Source organism: Danio rerio, chromosome 13 (assembly GCF_049306965.1).
Source record: "Danio rerio strain Tuebingen ecotype United States chromosome 13, GRCz12tu, whole genome shotgun sequence".
Taxonomy (NCBI): Eukaryota; Metazoa; Chordata; class Actinopteri; order Cypriniformes; family Danionidae; genus Danio; species Danio rerio.
In genome coordinates, this window is record NC_133188.1 from 2,413,041 (window position 1) to 2,438,582 (window position 25,542).

General features: G+C 38.2%; 3 protein-coding genes and 1 long non-coding RNA gene across 5 annotated transcripts in view; 2 read left to right on the forward strand and 2 right to left on the reverse strand.

The window, feature by feature from the left end:
• Nucleotides 1–25,542, reverse strand: part of fbxo9 (F-box protein 9) — an 884,197-nt gene that overhangs the window by 76,335 nt on the left and 782,320 nt on the right. The gene's annotated exons all lie outside the window — the stretch shown is intronic.
• Nucleotides 8,694–12,213, forward strand: LOC141377094 (uncharacterized). The gene is made up of 2 exons (XR_012389086.1): nucleotides 8,694–9,050; nucleotides 11,602–12,213. It is a non-coding gene; the product is annotated as an uncharacterized lncRNA (long non-coding RNA).
• On the reverse strand, nucleotides 14,309–19,353 carry cox20 (cytochrome c oxidase assembly factor COX20). The gene is made up of 4 exons (NM_001002712.2): nucleotides 19,191–19,353; nucleotides 17,134–17,248; nucleotides 16,976–17,039; nucleotides 14,309–14,553 (listed from the first exon to the last, which is right to left on the reverse strand). The coding sequence occupies exons 1-4, from the start codon at nucleotides 19,215–19,217 to the stop codon at nucleotides 14,424–14,426; spliced, it is 336 nt and encodes a 111-aa protein (NP_001002712.2). The 5' UTR covers nucleotides 19,218–19,353; the 3' UTR covers nucleotides 14,309–14,423.
• Nucleotides 19,317–24,369, forward strand: lhb (luteinizing hormone subunit beta). Of its 2 annotated transcripts, XM_073919475.1 has the most exons (4): nucleotides 19,317–19,624; nucleotides 19,837–19,924; nucleotides 21,966–22,149; nucleotides 23,265–24,369. In XM_073919475.1, the coding sequence occupies exons 1-4, from the start codon at nucleotides 19,615–19,617 to the stop codon at nucleotides 23,502–23,504; spliced, it is 522 nt and encodes a 173-aa protein (XP_073775576.1). In that variant the 5' UTR covers nucleotides 19,317–19,614; the 3' UTR covers nucleotides 23,505–24,369. The 2 variants fall into 2 exon arrangements, with proteins under 2 accessions (XP_073775576.1, NP_991185.1); NM_205622.2 differs by lacking the exons at nucleotides 19,317–19,624; nucleotides 19,837–19,924 and adding an exon at nucleotides 21,403–21,457.

The window sequence follows — 25,542 nt, forward strand, 5'->3', positions numbered from 1 at the left end:
GAGCAAGCTAACCATTAGGCTTTTGCGCCAACAATAATATTTCTATTTAAAAGATACACTGCACTTTTATTTTAAGGAAAGTCTTTTTTTTTTTTCTAAAGCTCCCGAAAATTAAACAGTTGAGTTTTAGCATTTATGAATCCATTCAGCGGGAGCATTTTTAGCTTGGCATAGATCAATGAATCAGATAAGACCATTAGCATCTTGCTCGAAAAACGACTAAAGTTTTGATAATATTCCTATTTAAAGCTTGACTCTTCTGTAGTTACGTTGTGTATTAAGACCAACGTAAAATGAAAAGTTGCTATTTGCTGATATGACTTGAACTATACTCTCATTCATGCGTAATATATTATATATAAATAATGCTGTATATATATATATATATATATATATATATATATATATATATATATATATAGCATTATATATACACACACACACATATACAGCATTATATATATATATATATATATATATATATATATATATATTTATATATATATATATATATATATATATATATATATATATATATATATATATATATATATATATATATATATAGCATTATATATACACACACACACATATACAGCATTATATATATATATATATATATATATATATATATATTTATATATATATATATATATATATATATATATATATATATATATATATATATATACATATATATATATATATATATATATATATATACATATATATATATATATATATATATATATATATATATATATATATATATATATATATTTAAATATATATATATATATTTATATACACACACACACGCACACACATATATATACAGCATTATATACACACACACACACAAACACACATATATACAGCATTATATACACTCACACACATATAAAGCATTATATACACACACACACACACATATATATATACAGCATTATACACACACACACACACACACACACACACACATATACAGCATTATATATACACACACAGACACACACATATATACAGCATTATATACACACACACACACACACACACACACACATATATATATATATACAGCATTATACACACACACACATATATACAGCATTATATATACACACACAGACACACACAAAAACACATATATACAGCATTATATACACACACACATATATACAGCATTATATACACACACACACACACACACACACACACACACACATATATATATATATATATACAGCATTATACACACACACACACATATATACAGCATTATATATACACACAGACACACAAAAACACATATATACAGCATTATATACACACACACACACACACACATACATACACACATACACACACATATATACAGCATTATATACACACACACACACACACACACACATATATATATATATATACAGCATTATACACACACACACACATATATACAGCATTATATATACACACAGACACACAAAAACACATATATACAGCATTATATACACACACACACACACACACACATACATACACACATACACACACATATATACAGCATTATATATACACACACAGACACACACAAAAACACATATATACAGCATTATATACACACACACACACACACACACATACATACACACATACACACACATATATACAGCATTATATATACACACACAGACACACACAAAAACACATATATACAGCATTATATACACACACACACACTTCTATATACAAAATTATATACACACACACAGACACACACAAAAACACATATATACAGCATTATACACACACACACACACACTTATATATACAGCATTATATAAATATATATATAAACCACAGTCCAAACACATGCACTATAGGTGCATTGGATGAGCTAAATTGGCCATAGTGTATGAGTGTGTGTGTGAATCGAGAGTGTATAGGTGTTTCCCAGTACTGGGTTGAAGCTGGAAGGGTATCCGCTGCGTAAAACATATGCCAGAATAGTTGGTGGTTCATTCCGCTGTAGTAACCCCTGATCAATAAGGGATTAAACCAAAGGAAACTGTTTAACAATATAGGGGAGCTGTAAAATTAACCTATTTCCAAAAAAAATTTAAAATAAAAGTGGAGCGTTCCTTTAAACATCCGATATCCAACCGTCCTGTAAACCAGACACTGTGTGCCACTGTTCCTGTGGATGAAAACATCAGATACTGGTTTTAGTGTTAATAAATGACACTACATCTAAACCAACTTGAGTAAAGCTGACTAGATAATACAACAGAACAAGTAAGCCTATAAAAAAAATGAGTTCAATACATTTTTAATCAGAGACTATTTATAATCTCAGTTTATTAACGGCGGATATGTTTGCACTTTTGGAGGCATAACAATTTTACTGCTTTATTCCAAATAGGTTTATTCCTTAATCTACAACTGCAGTTGCTTGAATAGCAGCCATCCGCATGTATTATGTATATGTTGATTTTGTGCGCGATTGTGAAACTGATGTGTGTTTTTGAGTATTGCAACTGAACACAAGCTACAGAGGAATAGTGGGAAAGTAAAGATGTCACGTCCAGTGGGAACTATAGGAAAACCGGGATGCAATTCTTTACATTTATCCAGCGCACACACAGCCTGTTGTGTAACCATACAGTCTGAATGTATAATCCTTTGCTGCATTTGCTCATCTTCTTTTGTGTTTATGGCGACTGCTCAGCCTAAACTACCGTGAGAGATTAAACGAGATATTGAAAGGGACCAAAGACAAATTAATATATTCAAAATGAGTGTTCTGAAAGAGATTATGTGCTTTATTTATACCAAATCAATTATTATTATTATTATGAAATGTATTTATGTTTCTTAGATTTTTATTTTATTTGATTCTGAGGTTTGGTCTATCTACGCTTACCGGCCACTTTATTAGGTACAGCTTGCTGACTGCTTGTTAAAGCACATGTCTAATCAGACAATCACATGACAGCAGCTCATTTAGGCATGTAGACATGGTCATGACGATCTGCTGCAGTTCACACCGAGCATCAGAATGGGGAAGAAAAGGGATTTCAGTGACTTTGAACGTGGTTGTTGGTGTCAGACGGGCTGGTCTGAGTGTTTCAGAAACTGCTGATCTACTGGGATTTTCACGCACAACCATCTCTAGGGTTTACAGAGAATGGTCTGAAAAAGTGGAAATATCCAGTGAGCGGCAGTTCTGTGGGTGCAAATGCCTTGTTGATGCCAAAGGTCAGAGGAGAATGGCCAGACTGGTTCCAGCTGATAGAAAGGCAACAGTAACTCAAATAAGCACTCGTTACAACCGAGGTCTGCAGAAGAGCATCTCTGAATACACAACACCTCCAACCTTGACGCAGATGGGCTACAGCAGCAGAAGACCAGACCGGGTGCCGCTCCTGTCAGCTAAGAACAGGAAACTGAGGCTACAATTCACACAGACTCACCAAAACTGGACAATAGAAGATTGGAGAAACGTTGCCTGCTCTGATGAGTCTCCATTTCTGCTGCCACATTCGGATAGTCGGGTCAGAATTTGGCATCAACAACATGAAAGCATGGATCCATCCTGCCTTGTATCAGCGGTTTTGGCTGCTGGTGGTGGTGTGAGGGTGTAGGGGAGATTTTCTTGGCACACTTTGGGTTCATTAGTACCAATTGAGCATCGAGTCAACACCACAGTCTACCTGAGTATTGTTGCTGACCAAGTCCATCCCTTTATGACCACAGTGTGCCCATTTTCTTATGGCTACTTCCAGCAGGATAACGCACCATGTCATAAAGCGAGAATCATCTCAGACTGGTTTCTCGAACATGACAATGAGTTCACTGTACTTAAATGGCCTCCACAGTCAGCAGATCTCAATCCAGTAAAGCACCTTTGGAATGTGGATGCGCAGCTGACAAATCTGCAGCAACTGTGTGATGCTATCATGTCAATATGGGGCAAAATCTCTAAGGAATATTTCCAGTAGCATGTTGAATCCATGCCAAGAAGGATTAAGGCAGTTCTGAAGGCAAAAGGGGGTCAAACCCACTACTAGTAGGTGTACCTAATAAAGTGGCCGGTGAGTGTATAATTGAGGTATAGCCTTCTTTTGTGGGATTTGTGTGTAAATCGCTAGTTGTAGGAACCCCAAATTTGACATCAGATTGTGCAAATGTTCTGTAAAAAAAACATTATTTCCATATTTATTTATTTATTTATTATTATTTACGCTTTAGAAATGCATTCTGGGAGCTTGATCTTTCCTCCACCAACTTTTCACCTTAAAAAATTTTAAAATGTGACTTTTATGACCATTTTAAATAGTTTAAAGTGCTCTGTGGTCTGGGTTGGTGTTGTATAATAAGCTACAAAAACCTTGTTATAACCTGCCAGTGCATTTTCTGTTATTTTACACACGTATATATCGTTTTAAGAGTTCACACTTAGCTGATGATCCATCAAAAGCTTGTTTGGCATGCTGTCCTGGGAGAAAGCCCCGAGCTCAAGGGATCCTCGAGCCCGGGGCTTCCTCCCGTTCGTAGAGCGAGAGGGGAGCCTGAGCTTGGTGGATCTCAGAACTCCCCGGCTGCGGTAGCTAAGGGAACATGTGAGAAAAGGAGCTAGACAAGTGCTTGATTGGTATGCACGATGTATATCTTTGGATGGTGGGAGGAACCGGAGAACCCGGGGAAAACCCACGCGGACACGGGGAGATTATTCAAACTCCTCACAGAAACGCCTACCAGCCTGGCGGGACCAGGGCCGGCAATGTTCTTGCTGTGGGGCTCAAAGTGCTAATCACTGGGCCACCGTGCCGTATGATCAATGGTAAAGGAGGAAAATTGGAGAGGAAGGGGGGTTTCTTCGAAACGAAGATGAAGTGGACTGATATTGTGGTTATTTATAGTAGCTTAGGGCTCATATGATTGGAAGATAATGATTAGCTAATACGAGGTCGGCCGTGATAAATCAAAAGCACGTAATCCTCTCGAAATTAGTTTATAAATAAACCCCACTATATAAAAGCTGTTTCTTATACAATGTATTATGTCAAGTGACTAAAATGTGAATAAAAGTCACTTTGTCCACTTTTGATGTTGAAAATTCAACTTTACAGTTTAGCAGATCAGAGATCAACATCCCATAATGCAATTCATAACCGTAAATAAGCAGAAAACACATGAATATGGAAACCGTTTACAGATTTTTGTTTTAAAGTGTGTTTTGTCTTGGTAAAAAGAACACTTTATCAGCTTTACAGATGTTATTCTGTGTGTGTGAACGGTTGGCTTGACTCATGGTCTAAATATGTAGGAAAACGCTATACGGATTAAGTTGCGCAGACTTAAGCTAACTTCAAAACGCAGGCTAAAGGAGATTTCTCTGTAATGCTCGAAAAATATCTTATTTAGCTCTGCTGCCATATGTTCGACTCGTAATGCCACTCCATTTCCAGTACACTAACTTTAATTATCCCATAATGCACAGCGCATATATATTCCTTTGAAACATTCTGTCAGGGGGAACGAGTGCTCTTTACTACATGCTGTTCATTCTCAACTGCAGTACTTGTGCATCATGCTGAATGTGTTCTCAAGTGTTTGTTAGACGATCATTTATGTTGTAAGTGTTGTAGAATAAATAGGCAGTTACAGCTGTGTGTGTGGTGGTGTTTATTGGCAGCTTCAAGCGGTCACTCTGGAGCAGGGGTCACCAAGCTTGTTCCTGGAGGGCCGGTGTCCTGCAGATTTTAGCTCCATCCCTAATCAAACACAGCTGAACAAGCTAATCAAGGTCTTACTAGGTATACTTGAAACACCCAGGCAGGTGTGTTGAGGCAAGCTGGAGCTAAAGACTGCAGGGACACCGGCCCTCCAGGACCAAGATTGGTGACCCCTGCTCTGGAGATTTAGTCAGTTTATGTTTGAGTGTATGTTAAATAGACATCAGGCCCCATTTTATAAGTAATCTATTGACCTTATTTTGAAAGGCAGAAGTGATCTTGTTCTTGCAATTTGTTTTAGATCAAGGGTGTCCAAACTCGCTCCTGGAGGGCCAATGTTTTGCTGAGGTAGCTTCAGCACACCTGCAGGAAGTTTCTAGTATACCTAGATAGAGCTTGATTAGCTGTGTTTGATTAGGTTTGGAGCAAAACTTGTCAGGAAACTGGCCTTCCAGAAAGTTTGGACACCCCTGTTTTAGAACTTCCGATTAAGTTGCTTATTGGAGAAATGCCAGAATAATAAAGTTCATAAACTATTTGCTCTACAAGCAAGTGTGCTCATTATCATACATAAAAAGTAGATTAATATATTAAGAAAATATCAGTTTGCAATATCAAGAAGCGTAACGAGCCATTTTTAACGTCTAAAAATAAATGGAAGTGAATGAGAGTGGAAGTCTTGAGCCAAAAAGTTTCCAATAGTTGCGTCTGCTCATACATGAAGAATAAGGTCAATTCAGATATTTCCTTATCAGTTCACAAACTTGCTATTGCATAGAGTAGTCAATATTCCAAAGTTGTCCTAAAACTCTTGAACAACATCCATTCCTGTCTTTCGGCAATTTTGGAAAAAACTTTTTTTGATCCGCTTCAAATGTTGACTGCCAGATAATATTGATCTCAAGTGAAGCTCAGTGATTCCTCCATTTGGTTTTTGACTGAAAAAAAAGTTAGTCAATGGAGAAAATATCTCTGCCATGTTAGGTCAGTTTCCAAAGCTGTCGGATGGACACAGATGACCTCAGAGTTGTAAATAGACGAGATTACCTGTTCACTGGAGAGTAGTTGAGTTTACCTGTTGACTGGAGAGTAGACAAGTTCACCTGCTGACTGGAGAGTAGACAAGATTACCTGTTGACTGGAGAGTAGACGAGTTTACCTGTTGACTGGAGAGTAGACAAGTTTACCTGCTGACTGGAGAGTAGACGAGTTTACCTGTTGACTGGAGAGTAGACAAGTTTACCTGCTGACTGGAGAGTAGACAAGTTTACCTGTTGACTGGAGAGTAGACGAGTTTACCTGTTGACTGGAGAGTAGACAAGATTACCTGCTGACTGGAGAGTAGACGAGTTTACCTGTTGACTAGAGAGTAGATGAGTTTACCTGTTGACTGGAAAGTAGACGAGTTTACCTGTTGACTGGAGAGTGGACGAGTTTACCTGTTGACTGGAGAGTAGACGAGTTTACCTGTTGACTGGAGAGTAGACAAGTTTACCTGCTGACTGGAGAGTAGACGAGTTTACCTGTTGATTGGAGAGTAGACTAGTTTACCTGCTGACTGGAGAGTAGACAAGTTAACCTGCTGACTGGAGAGTAGACAAGTTTACCTGTTGACTGGAGAGTAGACGAGTTTACCTGTTGACTGGAGAGTAGACGAGTTTACTTGTTGACTGAAGAGTAGACAAGATTACCTGTTGACTGGAGAGTAGACAAGTTTACCTGTTGACTGGAGAGTAGACGAGTTTACCTGTTGACTGGAGAGTAGACAAGATTACCTGTTGACTGGAGAGTAGACGAGTTTACCTGTTGACTGGAGAGTAGACAAGATTACCTGTTGACTGGAGAGTAGACAAGTTTACCTGTTGACTGGAGAGTAGAAGGGTTTACCTGCTGACTAAAGAGTAGACAAGATGACCTATTAACTAGAGTAAAAAGGGTTACCTGTTGACTGGAAAGTAGACAAGTTTACCTGTTGACTGGAGAGTAGACAAGATTACCTGCTGACTGGAGAGTAGACGAGTTTACCTGTTGACTGGAGAGTAGACAAGTTTACCTGCTGACTGGAGAGTAGACAAGATTACCTGCTGACTGGAGAGTAGACAAGTTTACCTGCTGACTGGAGAGTAGACTAGTTTACCTGTTGACTGGAGAGTAGACAAGTTTACCTGCTGACTGGAGAGTAGACAAGTCTACCTGTTGACTGGAGAGTAGACAAGATTACCTGTTGACTGGAGAGTAGACAAGTTTACCTGCTGACTGGAGAGTAGACAAGTTTACCTGCTGACTGGAGAGTAGACAAGTTTACCTGTTGACTGGAGAGTAGACTAGTTTACCTGTTGACTGGAGAGTAGACAAGTTTACCTGCTGACTGGAGAGTAGACAAGTTTACCTGTTGACTGGAGAGTAGACTAGTTTACCTGTTGACTGGAGAGTAGACGAGTTTACCTGTTGACTGGGGAGTAGACGAGATTACCTGTTGACTGGAGAGTAGACGAGTTTACCTGTTGACTGGAGAGTAGACGAGTTTACCTGTTGACTGGAAAGTAGACGAGTTTACCTGTTGACTGGAGAGTAGACAAGTTTACCTGTTGACTGGAGGGTAGACAAGTTTACCTGTTGACTGGAGAGTAAACAAGATTACCTGTTGACTGGAGAGTAGACAAGATTACCTGTTGACTGGAGAGTAAACGAGATTACCAGTTAACTGGAGAGTAGACAAGATTACCTGTTGACTGGAGAGAAGATAAGTTTACCTGTTGACTGGAGGGTAGACAAGTTTACCTGTTGACTGGAGAGTAGACAAGATTACCTGTTGACTGGAGAGTAGACGAGTTTACCTGTTTTGTACCGATTTGAAAGTAGATGCACTTCTTAACTGGTACCTGTTTACCAGAGAGAAGGACATACCTATTGACTGGTAAGTAGATTAGCTTGCCTGTTGACATTGGAGAAAATATCTCGGCCATGTTAGGTCTGTTTCCAAAGCCGTGGGATAGACCCAGATGACCTCACAGCTGTGTAATGTAGGCCAGTTGTGTTAAGACTCTGAGTTCCGTTTGATTGGACGCTCAGGCACAAACTCTTGATCCCTGCTTGTGTCAAACTGCCGGTTCTTGCATATGACGCCAACAGGCCATTAATACTCGATGCGAGCAGCAGTGTATAATCAGCACTCAGTGAAGAGGAGCTGGAAGAGTAAACAAGTGTGTGCTTATGGATAGCAGCTGGATACAGTTTGGCCCTGCGGGACGAGGCTCATATGACTGGGTCGCAGGAGCATCTGCACCACCACCAACTGAAAACCGTCTTCAGGTAAATGATTAGGCTCAATCTCAATCCACCTACTTACACTTTCGAGGTGAAGTAGGTCACATTTTTGTTAATGTTTAAGGCAGAAGAGTGGGGCAAGGTTTGGGAAAAAGATCTTGAAACAACAGACCACTTTTTTCCATACTGGTAGTCATCCTTTCATTATAAATAGGCTTGCCAAATCCTAGTTATCCTACTTACTTTTACTACTAAGGCACACCTTACTTTACTCTAGTATTGTAGAAAGAAAAGCAATGAAATGTGAAGTTGAGTGCTCATCTGCCATTCATGGCAACTGTTTTTAAATATGCATTTAATAGTTCACAGACATCCCAACCTACCCAAATGAATTTTCAGGATATTATCTCATTCGCAAGGATTAGGGAGCCTCTATGAAAATATGAGACACCCAGAGCTTCCGGGAGAGGTGGGAGTTCAAACTATAGACAAGAACGGTCAAAAACTTATAAACAATATGCATTAACTCAATATCTCAATAAAATACCCACTGATGTGAATTTTGATATTTTATAACTGTAACATGTTTGCAAGATATCAAGTTGGACACACAAACGACTCACTCTGAAGGTTTGGGATTCTGACTGTCTTTTACAGAGGTATTTGAACCGCTGGATGTTGTAAATGAATTGTGTTGACTAGAGATTAGAGAAGCTTACTAGCTGACTGGAGAAGAGATTGGTTTGCATGTTGATTGGGAAGCATACTAGTTGATTAGTAAGCTGGCCAGTTTACCTGTTGAGCAGACCAATAATCTGTTGATTAGTGACCAAATAAGTTTACCTGTTGACAGGTGAAAAAGCAAGTTTACATTTAGACTGGTGCATACATGACTTTGCTTGCTGATTGGGAAACAGACTAGTTTGCCTGTTGACTGGAGAGTACATGAGTTTAACTGTTGATTAGTCTAGTTTCCCTGTTTACTGGAGACTAGGCATATTTACCTGTTGACTGGTAAAGTAGACACGTTTACCTGTTGACTGGAGAGTTGAATGGTTTACCTGTTGATTTGAGAGAAAAAGGGTTTATCTGTTGACTGGTAAGTAGATAACTTTACCTTACCAGTTGGCTAAATTAAGTTGGCTGGTTAAGTAAAAAGTAGGGAATTTTACCTTGCTTAGAGAGTAGACACATTTAACTTCTTGACTGGTGAGCAAAAAAATTGACCTGTTGATTAAGGAGTACTGAAGTTTATCTGTTGAGTGGTAAGTAGACAAGTTTACTCGATGACTGGAGAGTAGACAAGTTTACCTGATGACTGGACAGTAGACGAGTTTACCTGTTGACTGGAGAGTAGACAAGTTGACCTATTAACTAGAGTAAAAGGGTTACCTGTTGACTGGAGAGTAGACGAGTTTACCTGTTAACTGGAGAGTAGACAAGTTTACCTGTTGACTGGTAAGTAGATGAGTTTACCTGCTGACTAAAGAGTAGACAAGTCTACCTGCTGACTAAAGAGTAGACAAGTTGACCTATTAACTAGAGTAAAAGGGTTACCTGTTGACTGTAGAGTAGACAAGTTGACCTATTAACTAGAGTAAAAGGGTTACCTGTTGACTGTAGAGTAGACAAGTTGACCTATTAACTAGAGTAAAAGGGTTACCTGTTGACTGTAGAGTAGACAAGTTCACTTGTTGACTGGAGAGTAGACAAGTTTACCTGTTGACTGTATAGTAGACAAGTTTACCTGTTGACTGGAGAGTAGACAAGTTTACCTGTTGACTGGAGAGTAGACAAGTTTACCTGTTGACTGGAGAGTAGACGAGTTTACCTGTTGACTGGAGAGTAGACGAGTTTACCTGTTGACTGTATAGTAGACGAGTTTACCTGTTGACTGGAGAGTAGACAAGTTTACCTGTTGACTGGAGAGTAGACGAGTTTACCTGTTGACTGGAGAGTAGACAAGTTTACCTGTTGACTGTATAGTAGACAAGTTTACCTGTTGACTAGAGAGTAGACAAGTTGACCTGTTGACTGGAGAGTAGAAGGGTTTACCTGCTGACTAAAGAGTAGACAAGTTGACCTATTAACTAGAGTAAAAGGGTTACCTGTTGACTGTATAGTAGACAAGTTTACCTGTTGACTGGAGAGTAAAAGAGTTTACAGTACCTGTTGACAGAATAATAGATGAGCTTGCCTGTTGAAGGATGAATAGGCAAGTTGACTTGACTGGTGAGTACATGAGGTAACCTGTTAAATGGGGAGTAGATTACTCTTGATTGGTGACCAAATGAGTTTACCTGCTGATTGAAGTGGACACATTTAACCTCTTGACTGGTGAACAAACGAGTTTACCAGTTGATTGATGAGTACTGAGGTTTATCTGTTCACTGGAGAGTAGATGAGTTTACCTGCTGATCGGAGAGTAGACACATTTAACCTCTTGATTGGTGAGAAATTGAGTTTACCTCTCAATTGATGAGTGCTGCAGTTTTCTGAAGTGTAGAGTTCACTCATTGACTAGTGAGTAGAAGAGATTTCATGCTGATTGGTGAGTAGATGTGTTTACCTGTTGCTGTTGATTTACCTTTACCAGGGCTTCTGGAATGAGTTGACATCCAGCAAGGCTGAAGATCGAGCGCAGGTGGCGTGGTATGTGCTCACAGTCGCAGGATCCCTGCTCTTCCTCAGTGGAATCGCCTTCTTCCTTTACCGAAGATGTTTCAGAGGGCAGGAGAACACAACCAACGTCATCACACTGGATTTTGACAATGCCAATAGCACCGCTGAAATTCTATCCACCTTGGAGGAAGGAAGCAGCACTGAAGATGGAAATGACGGGGTTTTTCTGATGGTTTATCTGTCGGCTCCGTATGGGGAGACCTTGACAAGAATTGCACGCGCCGCCAGCATCTCCAGCTCCCCTAATGACCAGGAGATTGTGGAACTAGACTCAGAAAAATGCACTGATGAAGACTGATGATTCACACTGATTATAACATCACTTCCAATGCAATACACCTGTACTGATTAGGGCTGCACATTATATTGTTTCAGCAGTGACATCATCATGTGCACATCTACAATAGTTAATATCTAGTTGGGATTATGCATGACCAAGACCACAGTTTGAAACCTATGTAAGTTGTACATTATTTGGAACGTTTACCCATAATAAAGTTTTGACCACAGCTGGTCGCGCATTAGCTATCACCTGACCAATCGGATGAATCTTAACACACTAAAAGCAGAGTTTCTTACCTCAGTTATCTTCATCTGGAAGAATCCTCCCTTACTGCTCCCTTTTCCTAGATAGGGCGGCATGGCAGCTCAACTGTTGCCGCACAGCAAGAAGGTCACTAGTTCAAGTCCTTACTAGGCCAGTTGACGTTTCTGTGCGGAGTTCACATGTTCTCCCCAAGCTTGTGTGGGTTCCTCCCACGATCCAAAGACATGCGACATAAGTGAATTGACTAAACCAAATTGTCACAGTAGATGAGCTCTTAGTCAGTCTCCTATTTATGCCTTTCAGTCAGCAGTTTATCTATCCATAGCAAAGCCAATATGTCATACGCCCTAACTAAACCAAGGGAGTTCTCGAGACCTACCTGAGCTCAAACTTCCCTTTCACCCTTCAAAATAGAAGTCCCGGGCTTGAGGATCTCCTAAGCTCAGAGCTCTCTCCTGTGACAGGATGCCAAATACCTCTTACTGTTCATTACTTACAATACTGCGTTATAAATACAATACTACTTTAAAATGTGTTTATGTACATATTACAATATTTAAAAAAAAAATGGAAATGACGGGGTTTTCTGATGGTTTATCTGTCGGCTCCGTATGGGGAAACCTAGACAATAATTGCACGCGCCGCCAGCACCTCCAGCACCCCTAATGAAATAACTACGCCGTCAGTGGGCGCCGTCTTTCGGATGAGACGTTAAACCGAGGTCCTGACTCTCTGTGGCCATTAAAAATCCCTTGGCAGTTCTGGTGAAGAGTAGGGGTGTAACCCCGGTGTCCTGGCCAAAGTCCCTCACGATCATCCCCAGCCACTGAATTGGCTCTATCACTGTCTCTTCACTCGACCTATAGCTGGTGTGTGGTGAAGCACTGGCGCCTTTGTCCTGTGGCTGCCGTCACATCATCTAAGGCACAGGCGCTCCAACCCTAATTAAACACACCTGATCAAACTAATTGTGTCCTTCAGGCTTGTTTGAAACCTACAGGTAAGTGTGTTGGAGCAGGGTTGGAACTAAACTGTGCAGGGCTTCGGCCCTCCAGGAATTGAGTTTGACACCACTGATCTAAGTGGATGCTGCACACTAGTGGTTGTGGAACTAGACTCAGAAAAGTCCACTGATGAAGAAACATTGGTTGTCCAAAACCTAAAATGGTTTTTAGTATTTACATTTTTAAAGATGTATATCTTTCTTATTTTTCTATCTTGTTTTAACAATGTTCATGCTTCAATCATTAGTTAGTTAGAAATGAGTGATTGAAAATGTTTAGTGACACAATGATCACATTTATTTTGAGGTGTCCTTGCTACAGAGTAACTTAATTTAACTAGTAATATTGGTCCCACTTCATATTAAGTGTCCTTAACTACTATGTACTTACATCAAAAAATAAATACAATGTACTTACTGTGTTTATAATGTATTTGAGAACACTTGTGGTGCTTTTGAGTTGGTATAGAGGGTGGGTTATGGACAGGTTTGGTGGTATGGGTTGGTTTAAGGGAGGGTTAAGGTGTAAGGGATGGTCAACAGTGTATTTACAAATGTAATTACAAAAGTTAATTACAGATGTAATTACATACATGTATTTAATCAAGCATAAGTACACAGTAAATACATGTATTTACACAATAAGTGCATTGTAACAAACTATTAATGTAAGTACATATTAGTTAAGGCCACTTAATATAAAGTGGGACCGTAATATTAATTAATTACATGTACTTACTGTATGGTCAGGGTTAGATTTAGAGTTAGTTGCATACAATTATACAAAATTAACTGCTGTTACTATAATAAGTGCATGGAACATGTAACAACACCTTAAAATATATATATTTTTCTGATTAAATGTGTAAGCAAATCTCTATAATTGTTGATATCAGCTCTTTTGCCACACAATGTGTTTGTTTCAAAAAGAACACTCTTTCATTACCCACATGTCAAGTTCTGCAGTATCTTCTTTTAAGAATTTGTGATAAAAGTACAATTTACATCTGCTGTTTAGTGTATTTTTTTGCATTTCCACAAACTGAAACAATCAAATAAAAAGAAAAATTATTTGTTTATAATAAAACAAAGAAAGACTTTATTAGAAACATTTGACATTTAATTACACAATAAATACAGCAGCCATCACATAAATGACATGATTTTGTAGTCAGACATGGAAGATTTACTTATCCCCCGTCTTCTTCAGTGTGGGATCTAAATCCGTGCCTTCGTAGAAGACTTTATTCTTTAAGCCTTCTTGAATGATTCTCTGCTGAAACCGCAGCTTGGCATTATTATATCTGCAGTAGAACCTGCAGAACAACATGGCACATAGAGCTCAGTATGCTTTTTCTCCATTTCTTAGATAAGATTAGCAATATATTTTGCTGTATTTAATTAAAACAGATTTATTAAACATTTAAAATAAAAGTTTGGTCACCTAATGTCATAAAAATAGAAACAAAATACATTTAATTTCAAAGCAGTTAACAAATTAAAGAAAAAAAAACTATTACAAACTACAAAATATCAACTAAATTTAATATATTTTATGTTTTGATAGAATTTTCCTGTTTTTTAAATTTCATTAAACGTTTTTCTCCAATGTATTAATTTAGGTTTACTAGTTTTTGGACTGTGATCTTCAGCTTTTGTTAGATTAGTTGCAGTTTTGGCTTTAGTACTGACTAATCTAATGTATATACACAAATATATTATTGTAAAGCATATATATATATATATATATATATATATATATATATATATATATATATATATATATATATATATATATATATATATATATATACTCACTGGCCACTTTATTAGATACTGTCCAACAGCTCATAAACTTAAATTTCCAATCTGCCAATCACGTGGCAGCAACTCAATGCATTTAGGCATGTAGACATGGTCAAGACGATCTGCTGCAGTTCAAAGCGAGTATCAGAATGGGGAAGAAAGGGTTTTAAGTGACTTTAAACGTGGCATGGTTGTTGGTGCAGGCGGACTGCTCTGAGTATTTCAGAAACTGCTGATCTACTGGGATTTTCACGCACAACTATCTCTAGGGTTTACAGAGAATGGTCTGAAAAAGGGGAAATATCCAGTGAGCGGCAGTTCTGTGGGGGCAAAAGCCTTGTTGATGCCAGAGGAGAATGGCCAGACTGGTTCCAGCTGATAGAAAGGCAACAGTAACTCAAATAAGCACTCGTTACAACCGAGATCTGCAGAAGAGCATCTCTGAACACACAACACGTCCAACCTTGAGGCGGATGGGCTACAGCAGCAGAAGACCACACCGGGTGCCGCTCCTGTCAGCTAAGAACAGGAAACTGAGACTACAATTCACACAGACTCACCAAAACTGGACAATAGAAGATTGGAGAAACGTTGCCTGATCTGATGAGTCTCCATTTCTGCTGCCACATTCGGACGGTCAGGTCAGAATTTGGCATCATCAACATGACAGCATGGATTCATCCTGCCTTGTATCAGTGGTTCAGGCTGGTGGTGGTGGTGTAATGGTGTGGGGGGATCTTCTAGGCACACTTTGGGCTCATTAGTACCAATTGAGCATCATGTCAACGCCACAGCCTACCTGAGTATTGCTGCTGACCATGTCCATCCCTTTATGACCACAGTGTACTCATCTTCTGATGGCTACTTCCAGCAGGATAACACTCCATGTCATAAATCGTGAATCATCTCAGACTGGTTTCTTGAACATGACAATCAGTTCACTGTACTCAAATGGCCTCCACAGTCACCAGAGCTCAATTCAATAGAGCAGCTTTAGGATGTGGTGGAACGGGAGTTTCGCATCACAAATCTGCAGCAACTGCGTGATGCTATCATGTCAATATGCAGCAAAATCTCTGAGAAATATTTTTAGTAGCTTGTTGAATCTATGCCACAAAGGATGAAGGCAGTTCTGAAGGCAAAAGGAGATCCAACCCGGTACTAGTAAGGTGTACCTAATAAAGTGGCCTGTGAGTGTAGGAAATAATTTAAGAGAGAGATCTGTGAGGGGTTTATATGCTGAGCACTGTAGATGACTAAAAATCCTAAAAACTGTCAAATACAATTTACTACATTTATTCATTTTATTATTTTGCATGTGGCAATATATGACATTGTTTTCTCTATTCTGATGATAGGGATAGAAAACTGAATTTACTTTACTGTAATATTTGTTGTGCTGCATTTTATTAGTCATCTAAAAACAATAACAATTTAGTTTTTGTAATAATTTAGCACATTTTTAATTATTACCTGCCTATTATTAAGATATTAAAGGGACAGTTCACCCCCCCCCCCAAAAAAAAGCAAAAAAATTATAATTTAATCGCCTTTCTCTTGTTCCAAACCATTTTTTTAGGGTTCTTTCTTCTGTTGAACACAAAAGAAGATATTTTGAAGAATGCTGGTAACCATTGACTTCCATAGTATTTGTCTTTCCTACTGTGGAAGTCAACGTTTACCAGCTTTCAGCTTTCTTCAAATGATCTTATTCATAAAGGTTTGGAACCATTGGAACTGTCCCTTTAAAAGTTTATTAGCGTATGATGTTATTTTACATCCCAAATCCTACTCAATACCTAAACCCACTTACTACCTTACGAACTATTAATAATAAGCAGCTAATTAGTAGTTTATTGTGCTAAAAATCTTAGTTAATGGTTGGTTAATAGCATACTTTAAAATAAAGTGACCCTAAAAAGAAATACACACCATGAGCCCAGTGTTGTGATCATGAATCCTGCAACACCCACATCAAACGACCTCTTTACTCGACCTGTGAAAGACAGGAGAAAAATTCATTACAGTCCAGTCAGATTACAGACACATTATCAGACGTCAAACTGTAGATCAGGTGATCAGACACTCACTGGTTGCCAGAAAGTGCAGTAGTCCTGCGGCGACTGAACCCGCTGCTCCATGCAGAATCGCTTCACGAGCACAGGGTGTGTTGTGGATGTCCAGGATGCCCAAGACTTTCATGCCCTGCGTAAGTCATTGTGTTCATTGGGAATTAATGAAAGCACATTATACTCAGTCGTCTTTATAAAGCACCCCTGATTTTAAATGTAAAGGTCACATGTTAATAAAATGAAGAAAAAACACAGGGTTTTTTTATGCACCAGAAAAGCTGGAGACTGTTTTTCAGTCCAATGCACAGAAAGCCTCCAAAATAATACAATTATAAGTGTTTCTTTTGTCACGTATTTTTAAAGAGGGTTTTCTCAAAATGGATTTTCCTCCAGCATTGAGCCATAAATCTCCATTTCAGCAGCTTTTATTTACACTTTAAAGTTTTATTCATATCTATATTCTGAAGGTTTTTGCAGTTCATAAGTAACTTGGCTGACAATACAATTATTCCAACAATGTAGTTTATTTTTTCCTCAGTTGACTGATTTAAAGAGATTGCAGCTTAATTAAAACACTTGATATGTCCAAAAAATAAATGAATACTAGATATTTTTAAAATAATGTATATAAATAAAATATGCATATATTGCAATGTATAAAATAATGGATATATTTGCATATTTAAATACTTTACAAAAATTATATATATATATATATATATATATATATATATATATATATATATATATATATATATATATATGTGTGTGTGTGTGTGTGTGTGTGTGTACAGTATTTATAAATACACATAATAAATATACGCTGACAGCACACATACATACAGTTGAAGTCATAATTGTTCGCCCCCCTTTGAATTTTTTTTTATTTTTTAAATATTTCCCAAATTATGTTTAACAGAGCAAGGAAATTTCCACAGTATGTCTGATAATATTTTTTCTTCTGGAGAAAGTCTTATTTGTTTTATTTCGGCTAAAATAAAAGCTGTTTTAATTTTTTTTTAAACTATTTAAGGTCAATATTATTAGCCCCTTTAAGCTATATATTTTCAATAACCTACAGAACAAACCATCGTTATACAATAACTTGCCTAATTAACCATTAACCTGCCAAGTTAACCTAATTAATCCATTTAAGCATTTAAATGTCACTTTAAGCTGTATAGAAGTGCCTTGAAAAAAATATCTAATCCAACTATTATTTACTGTCATCATGACAAAGATTAAATAAATCAGTTATTAGAGATGAGCTATTAAAACTATTATGATTAGAAATGTGCTAAAAAAAAAGCTCTCTGTTAAACAGAAATTGAAAAAATAAATAAACAGAGCGAGCTAATAATTTAAGGGGGCTAATATTTCTGTCTTCAACTGTATATCATGTCAAAACAAACTTTTATTTTGGATGTGATTAATCGTGATTAATCTTTGCCCAGCAGCAATTATGTATGTATAATATAATATAAATATAAAAAATAATGTAAATGTAATATGCCCATAAGTAATATACCTGTTATGGAAGTACATTTAGATATTAACATATTCCACATGACAATACTAAAGTTATTCATAGTAAATACTACAGTGTTTTTGAATGATAATATTATGTATTATACTGCTGTATTTCCTATATAACATTAACTTTTTGATAATTAATGTTGCAGTATAGGAATTATGGTGATAAACTATAATAAATATTCCAATATACTTTAGATTTTACTACAGTAAACTGGTGTATTGTAGTATAATATACCCTGTACCTGCAGAAAATTACAGTATTGGGTCATTTGTTTACATTACTATAGTTGTGTTAAAGTATAAACTATAGAAATACCACAGATTAATTCAATTACTTTACTATGGTATAGTTCAAAAAGACAACAATACCAACAGAACTACGAAAATTGACTATAATAATGTAGTGTAACAGGTCTTCGTGTCCTCCGTTTATTAGCTAACAGTTTATTACATGACCTTCTCTCGTGAACTGTTCCTTAACGTTAGTGTAAATGAGATAAATTGAACAAAAAAGAATAAATGAATAAAATAACACGCACCTGGGTCTTGCCGTCCTCCTCGGTCATTTCACAGGGTGAGATTTTAACACAATCATTAAGGCAGACTCACGCGTTATGAAATTTTAACCCGATACTTTCATGGTGCGCCAGTTATTTCTTCCCGACGGCACAATTAAACTGGCGATTGTTGGTTCCGGCGTTTAGCAGCTCACGTCTGTGTCGATTTTATGTTTTAAGTATGATTTTAAGTATGTTTTAAGTAAGTTTTAAGTAAGATAAGTATATGGCATGTCATTCATTTATTTATTTTATTTATAAAATTATCAAATGAGACTTCATTTTGTCCAGGGAGAATTGATAGGATGTTTGTGGTTTGCTATTGGTGTATTATTTAGCATGTTCTTGAAGAGCTGTTTGGATTAAAGATTAGCTATAAGGATAGTTGAATTTCAATGAAATTATTATGTGCACAGGTAAATAATTAATATTTTAAAAGTATATCAAAAGTAATATTGATTTGCTAATGGTTATAAATGAGGACGACATGATGGCTCAGTGGTTAGTCCCGGCTGGGTCAGTTGGCATTTCTGTGTGGAGTTTGCATGTTCTCTTTAATGTTTAAACACCATTTTAAGGTCAATATTATTAGTCCCATTAAGCAATATTTGTTTTGGATTGTCTACAGAACAAACCATCTTTGTATGCAACCCAGGCTTATTCTGGAAACGTACCCCTGTATACATTTCTGGAGAGCGCCAAATACATCCCAGGAGGTACGTTTTTTTGCAGATTTTGTTCTCGCAAATCCACCAGAGGCCGCTGTGTATGCTTTTTTTTAGATCTTAAACTTCTCTCGCAAGTGCCATACACACCTGTGGTTCTCGCATAAATCCACCAGAGGCCGCTGTGTATGCTTTTTTTTAGATCTTAAACTTCTCTCGCAAGTGCCATACACACCTGTGGTTCTCGCATAAATCCACCAGAGGCCGCTGTGTATGCTTTTTTTTAGATCTTAAACTTCTCTCGCAAGTGCCATACACACCTGTGGTTCTCGCATAAATCCACTAGAGGCCGCTGTGTATGCTTTTTTAGATCTTAAATTTCTCTTACGAGTTCCATACGTGCCTGCGGTTCTCGCATAAATCCACTAGAGGCTGCTGTCGACTGACTGACTGACCGTCCGATCCCCCCACCCACTGCCTTGCCTAAACCCAACCGATTGTGTTTTCAAAAGCAATCCAGAAAAAGAAAAGCCCTGTAGCCTATTTTTTGTTTACCACGTTTTCAGATGTTACCACATTCTCACCATGGTATTTACTTGTTTATTTTCTATTTTTTTTTTTTGCCTTTTGTTTTTTCTTACCTGCTTTCTGGAACCGTTCTTTGCTTGACTTCGTTGTCGTGGTTAACTCCTCTCTGCGTCTCAAGTCTGCAAGCGTATGTGGCGAGCCACTGGGCAATCAGGTAACATCGAAAAAGCAGTTTACGTTGAGGAAAGCGGTCAGCTGGTACTGCTAAAAGAAACAGAAGCCGTTGGCGGTGTCATACTGCCTCGCATCGTTCGTTTTAAAGACAAAATGCAGCCATACCTCTGGTTACATAATTTGCGCTCTCCAGAAATGCGGCGGTACGTTTTCTGAATGAGCCTATGTTGGTTACACAATGACTAATGCCTAATTAGACTAACTTCACCGTAATTAACCTAGTTAAGCCTTTAAATGTCACTTTAAGCTGCATATTAATATCTTGAACAATACATTCATGGCAAAGATGAGATCAGTTATTAGAGATGAGTTATTAAAACTATTATGTTTAGAAATGTGTTGTAAAAACATTCAGGGGGGCTAATAATTCTGACTTAAACTATGGACATAAAAGACTGATGGAAAAATGCTCAACATTTGGTTGCATCTGAACTCTTCAAGCAGTGTCTGAGTGTTTACAGCTCCGCGGACTCTAATGAACAGTGAAATCTGAGATCAGGCAGACCTTGGTTATTTCCTGACCCTGTACTGTTGCCATCTGATTTTGCTCCGCTCGGGTGTTTTTAGATTAGATAAAGCACAGAATCAGAAAAGTATCTGAAGTGACACTGAAAGCACAGCAGGTGTTTTGCATCTGTTCATCCTGACCTGACAAAATTAGATTATTATTACACAAGAATGGAAACACATAAGCCACTGAGATTAATTTAAGGTCACTTTTTCGTTTAATTGTTGGTTAGCACCGAGTTTCGGTGTCTTATATAAATCTGGACACGCAGAGACACTTACAACAGCCTGCTGAGCAACCGCAACGCCTGTCAAGTAAGTCTAATATACATAAGTCAGAATTACTAGCCCGGCTGAATATGTTTTCTGCACATTTTCTGTTTAATGGAGAGATTTTTCAAACACATTTCTAAACAATAGTTTTAATAACTCATTTCGAAGTGACATTTAAAGGCTTAACTAGGTTAGTTAGGGTAAAGTTAGGGTAATTAGGCAAGCCATTGTATAACAGTGGTTTGCTCTGGAGACAATCCAAAACTAATATTGCTTAAAGGGGCTAATAATATTGAGCTTAAAATGAGTTTAAAAAAAAGCTAAAAACGGCTTTTATTCTTGCCGAAATAAAACAAATAAGACTTTCTCAAGAAGAAAAAATATTATAGGAAATACTGTGAAAATTTCCTTGCTCTGTTCAACATCATTTGGGAAATATTTAATAAAGTAAATTCACAAGAGGGCGAATAATTCAGACGTCAACTGTTTTCTTATTTGTTTATTATTGGGGCTTTGAGGTCAATTTAATTGTTGTTTCTTCATTCTCCAGGATGTTATTGGCTGGAAATGGTGTCTTCTTTCTCTTCTCTTTGTTTTTCCTGCTGGCGGCTGCTCAGAGCTTGGTTTTTCCACGCTGTGAGCTAGTAAATGAGACGGTATCGGTGGAAAAAGAGGGCTGTCCAAAATGCCTGGTGTTTCAGACCACCATCTGCAGCGGCCACTGCGTAACAAGGGTGAACACATTTGGGAAAACATTTTTTTTGTGTAGTATCACAGTCATTGTCACAGCAAGATCGCCGGTTCGAGTCCAGGCTCGGCCAGTTGGCATTTCTGTGTGGAGTTTGTATGTTCTCCCCGTGTTGGTTTCCTCCAAGTGCTCTGATTTCCCCCACTGTCACATACACATGCGCTATAGGGAATTGGATAAGCTAAATGGCCTTAGTGTATGAGTGTGTGTGTGTGTGTGTGTGTGTGAGAATGAGTGTGTATGGGTGTTTCCCAGTACTGGGTTGCGGCTGGAAGAGTAAAACTTGTTGGCAGTTCATTCTGCTGTGGTGATCCCTGATGAATAAAGGAACTAAGCCGAAGGAAATTGATTGAATGAATATTTCTTTTATGTTGTCCCAACACAAATTGATGGTGTGGGACCCAACATTTTCTACAGGGTTCCACCCAGTTACTTCCTGTTGTCATTCATTTTCTTTTTGGCTGAGTCCCTTTATTAATCTGGGGTCGCCACAGCAGAATGAACTGCCAACTTATCCAGCATATGTTTTACACAGCGGATGCCCTACCAGCTGCAACCCATCACTGGGAAACATCTATACACACTCATTCACACACACTCATACACTACAGACAATTTAGCCTACCCAAGTCACCTATACCAATCCAACACGAGGAGGACATGCAAACTCCACACAGAAACGCCAACTGACCCAGTTGAGGCTCAAACCAGCGACCTTCTTGCTGTGAGGCGGATGTGCTACCCACTGCGCCACTGTGCAGCATTGAACAACAATTTCAACAATTAAGTGTATTAATTAAATAAGTATTAATTACGTGTATGAACCCCCCCCCCCCCCACACACACACACACCCCTCAAAAAAGTTATTATAACTCATATTAAATAAGTAGTTGAACAGGCATCAAAAGTAATTTATTTTAGTGTTTTAACGTTCTGGGAATGTCAATAAACACCAGATAATGTATATCAATGATCTACTATTATAACCAGAAGAAGAATGCTTATTGTTTATTGAGAGAACATTGTTAAAGATCCATCTCTGTTTGCTCAAAATAATACACACAATTCCCAGACTGACACATATTGCTGTATGTTTGTAGGATCCCGTTTACAAGAGCCCGTTTTCCACCGTCCACCAGACAGTGTGCACGTACCGGGACGTCCGCTATGAGACCATTAACCTGCCCGACTGTTCCGCCGGTGTGGACCCGCAGATCACATACCCGGTGGCGCTGAGCTGCGACTGCAGTCTGTGCACCATAAACACTTCCGACTGCACCATCCAGAGCCTGCAGCCCGACTTCTGCATGTCCCAGAGAGAGGATTTCCCCGCATACTAGACCTCGGACAACTCACATCAACCTACACACACAGTCGAGCTCAGCATTATTAGACCTCCTGTATGTTTTTTCCATTAATATATATATTTTCAAGACACTAGTATTCAGCTTAAAGTGACATTTAAAGACTAAACTAGGTTAATTAGGGGGGAAAGTAGAGTCATTGTATAATAGTGGTTTGTTCTGGAGACAATCCAAAACTAATATTGCTTAAGGGGGCTAATAAAATTGACCTTAAAATGAATTTAAATAATTTAAAAACTGCATTTATTCTAGTCGAAATAAAAGAAATAAGACTTTCTCCAGAAGAAAAAATATTATAGGAAATACTGCAAAAAATTCCTGAATCTGTTTAACATCATTCGGGAAATCAAAGGAGGGCTAATAACTGTGACTTCAGCTGTACATCAATAAAGAGGCTGGTTCTTAAATTCATTTATATGCTCAAGAGGATTTTATTGTGTGCATTTTAATGGCACAGTTTGGCCAGAAATTAAATGTTTGCCATCATTTAATCACCTTTTACTTGCTTCAAGCCTGTTTGACTTTCTTCTGTTGAACACAAAGTTTCAGATTTCTTCAAAATATCTTCATTAGGTTCAACCGAAGAAAGAAACCAATTAGAGTAGATTTTCATTTTTAGGTGAACTATCCCATTAAAGAGCTGCTACACTGTGAAATTTGCAATGTTTTAACCTAAATTAGTGGCACAAAATGGACAAATCCAACAGCTGTGTTGAAAATTTCATTTATACTAGCCCAAATACAAAAGATTACCTTGTGTTTGTCAGGTTGAAACAACCCAGAATTTTCTAAAGCGAACTTGATGGTGAGTTATTGTTGGAAATAAACCTCTCTAAAACCACATGAGTAGCTTCATTTCGATTCATTTGTTCAGCTTAGTCTCTATTTCAGAAGTCACCGCAGTTTATGAACTGCCAACTTTTGGTTTATCCCTTTATTAATCTGGGGGTGCCACAGTAGAATGAACCGCCAACTTATCCATTATTTCTGTGTGGAGTTTGCATGTTCTCCCTGTGTTTCCCCCACAAGTCCAAAGACATGCAGTACAGGTGAATTGGATAAGCTAAATTGTCCGTAGTGTATGATTTGAATGAGTGTGTAGATGTTTCCCAGAGATGGGTTGCAGCTGAAAGGGCATCCGCTGCGTAAAACATGTGCTGGATAAGTTGGCGGTTCATTCCACTGTGGCGACTCCAGATTAATAAAGGGACTACGCCGAAAAGAAATTGGAAAATGCCAGATGCAAATCGATCTGATGTCAGTTGATCAGTAGTATCTGGATGCAGCCTTTATGATGCAAGCTGAGATTGCATCAACTAGTGATGCAATTGTCCTGTAATTTATTTTTGACGTCAGTTTTTTTTTTTTTTTTTTTTGAAGAATTTGTTACAGAAAAAAAATGTCAAGGAAATAATAGTCTCATGCATTTTGCAGGAATTGTTGGCATTCTGGAGTTAACATGCATTTTGATTAAAAAATTGTATATTTTGCAAGCTGGACATTATGGTGGTGCAGTGGGAATCACTTCACAGCAAGAAGGTCTCTGGTTCAAGTCCCGGCTGGGCCAGTTGGCATAGGCCAGGGGTCACCAATCTCGGTCCAGGAGGGCCAGTGTCCCTTCAGGGTTTAGCTCCTACTTGCCTCAACACACCTGCCTGGATGTTTCAAGTATACTAAGCAAGACCTTGATTAGCTTGTTCAGGTGTGTTTGATTAGGGTTGGAGCTAAAATCTGCAGGACATCGGCCCTCCAGGAACAAGTTTGGTGACCCCTGGCATAGGCTATCTGTGTGGAGTTAGCATGTTCTTCGTATGTTCGCGTGGGTTTCCCCCACAGTCCAAACACAAGCGCTATAAGGGAATTGGATGAATTAAATTGTCCGTAGCGTATGTGTGTAAATGAGTGTGTATGGATGTTCCCAGTACTGGGACGATCGCGAACTGAACACCAAATGGCTCTTGAGTTCCATGAGAAAAAAGGGCATGTGCACTGCACAGGTCGAGCCCTATCTGTG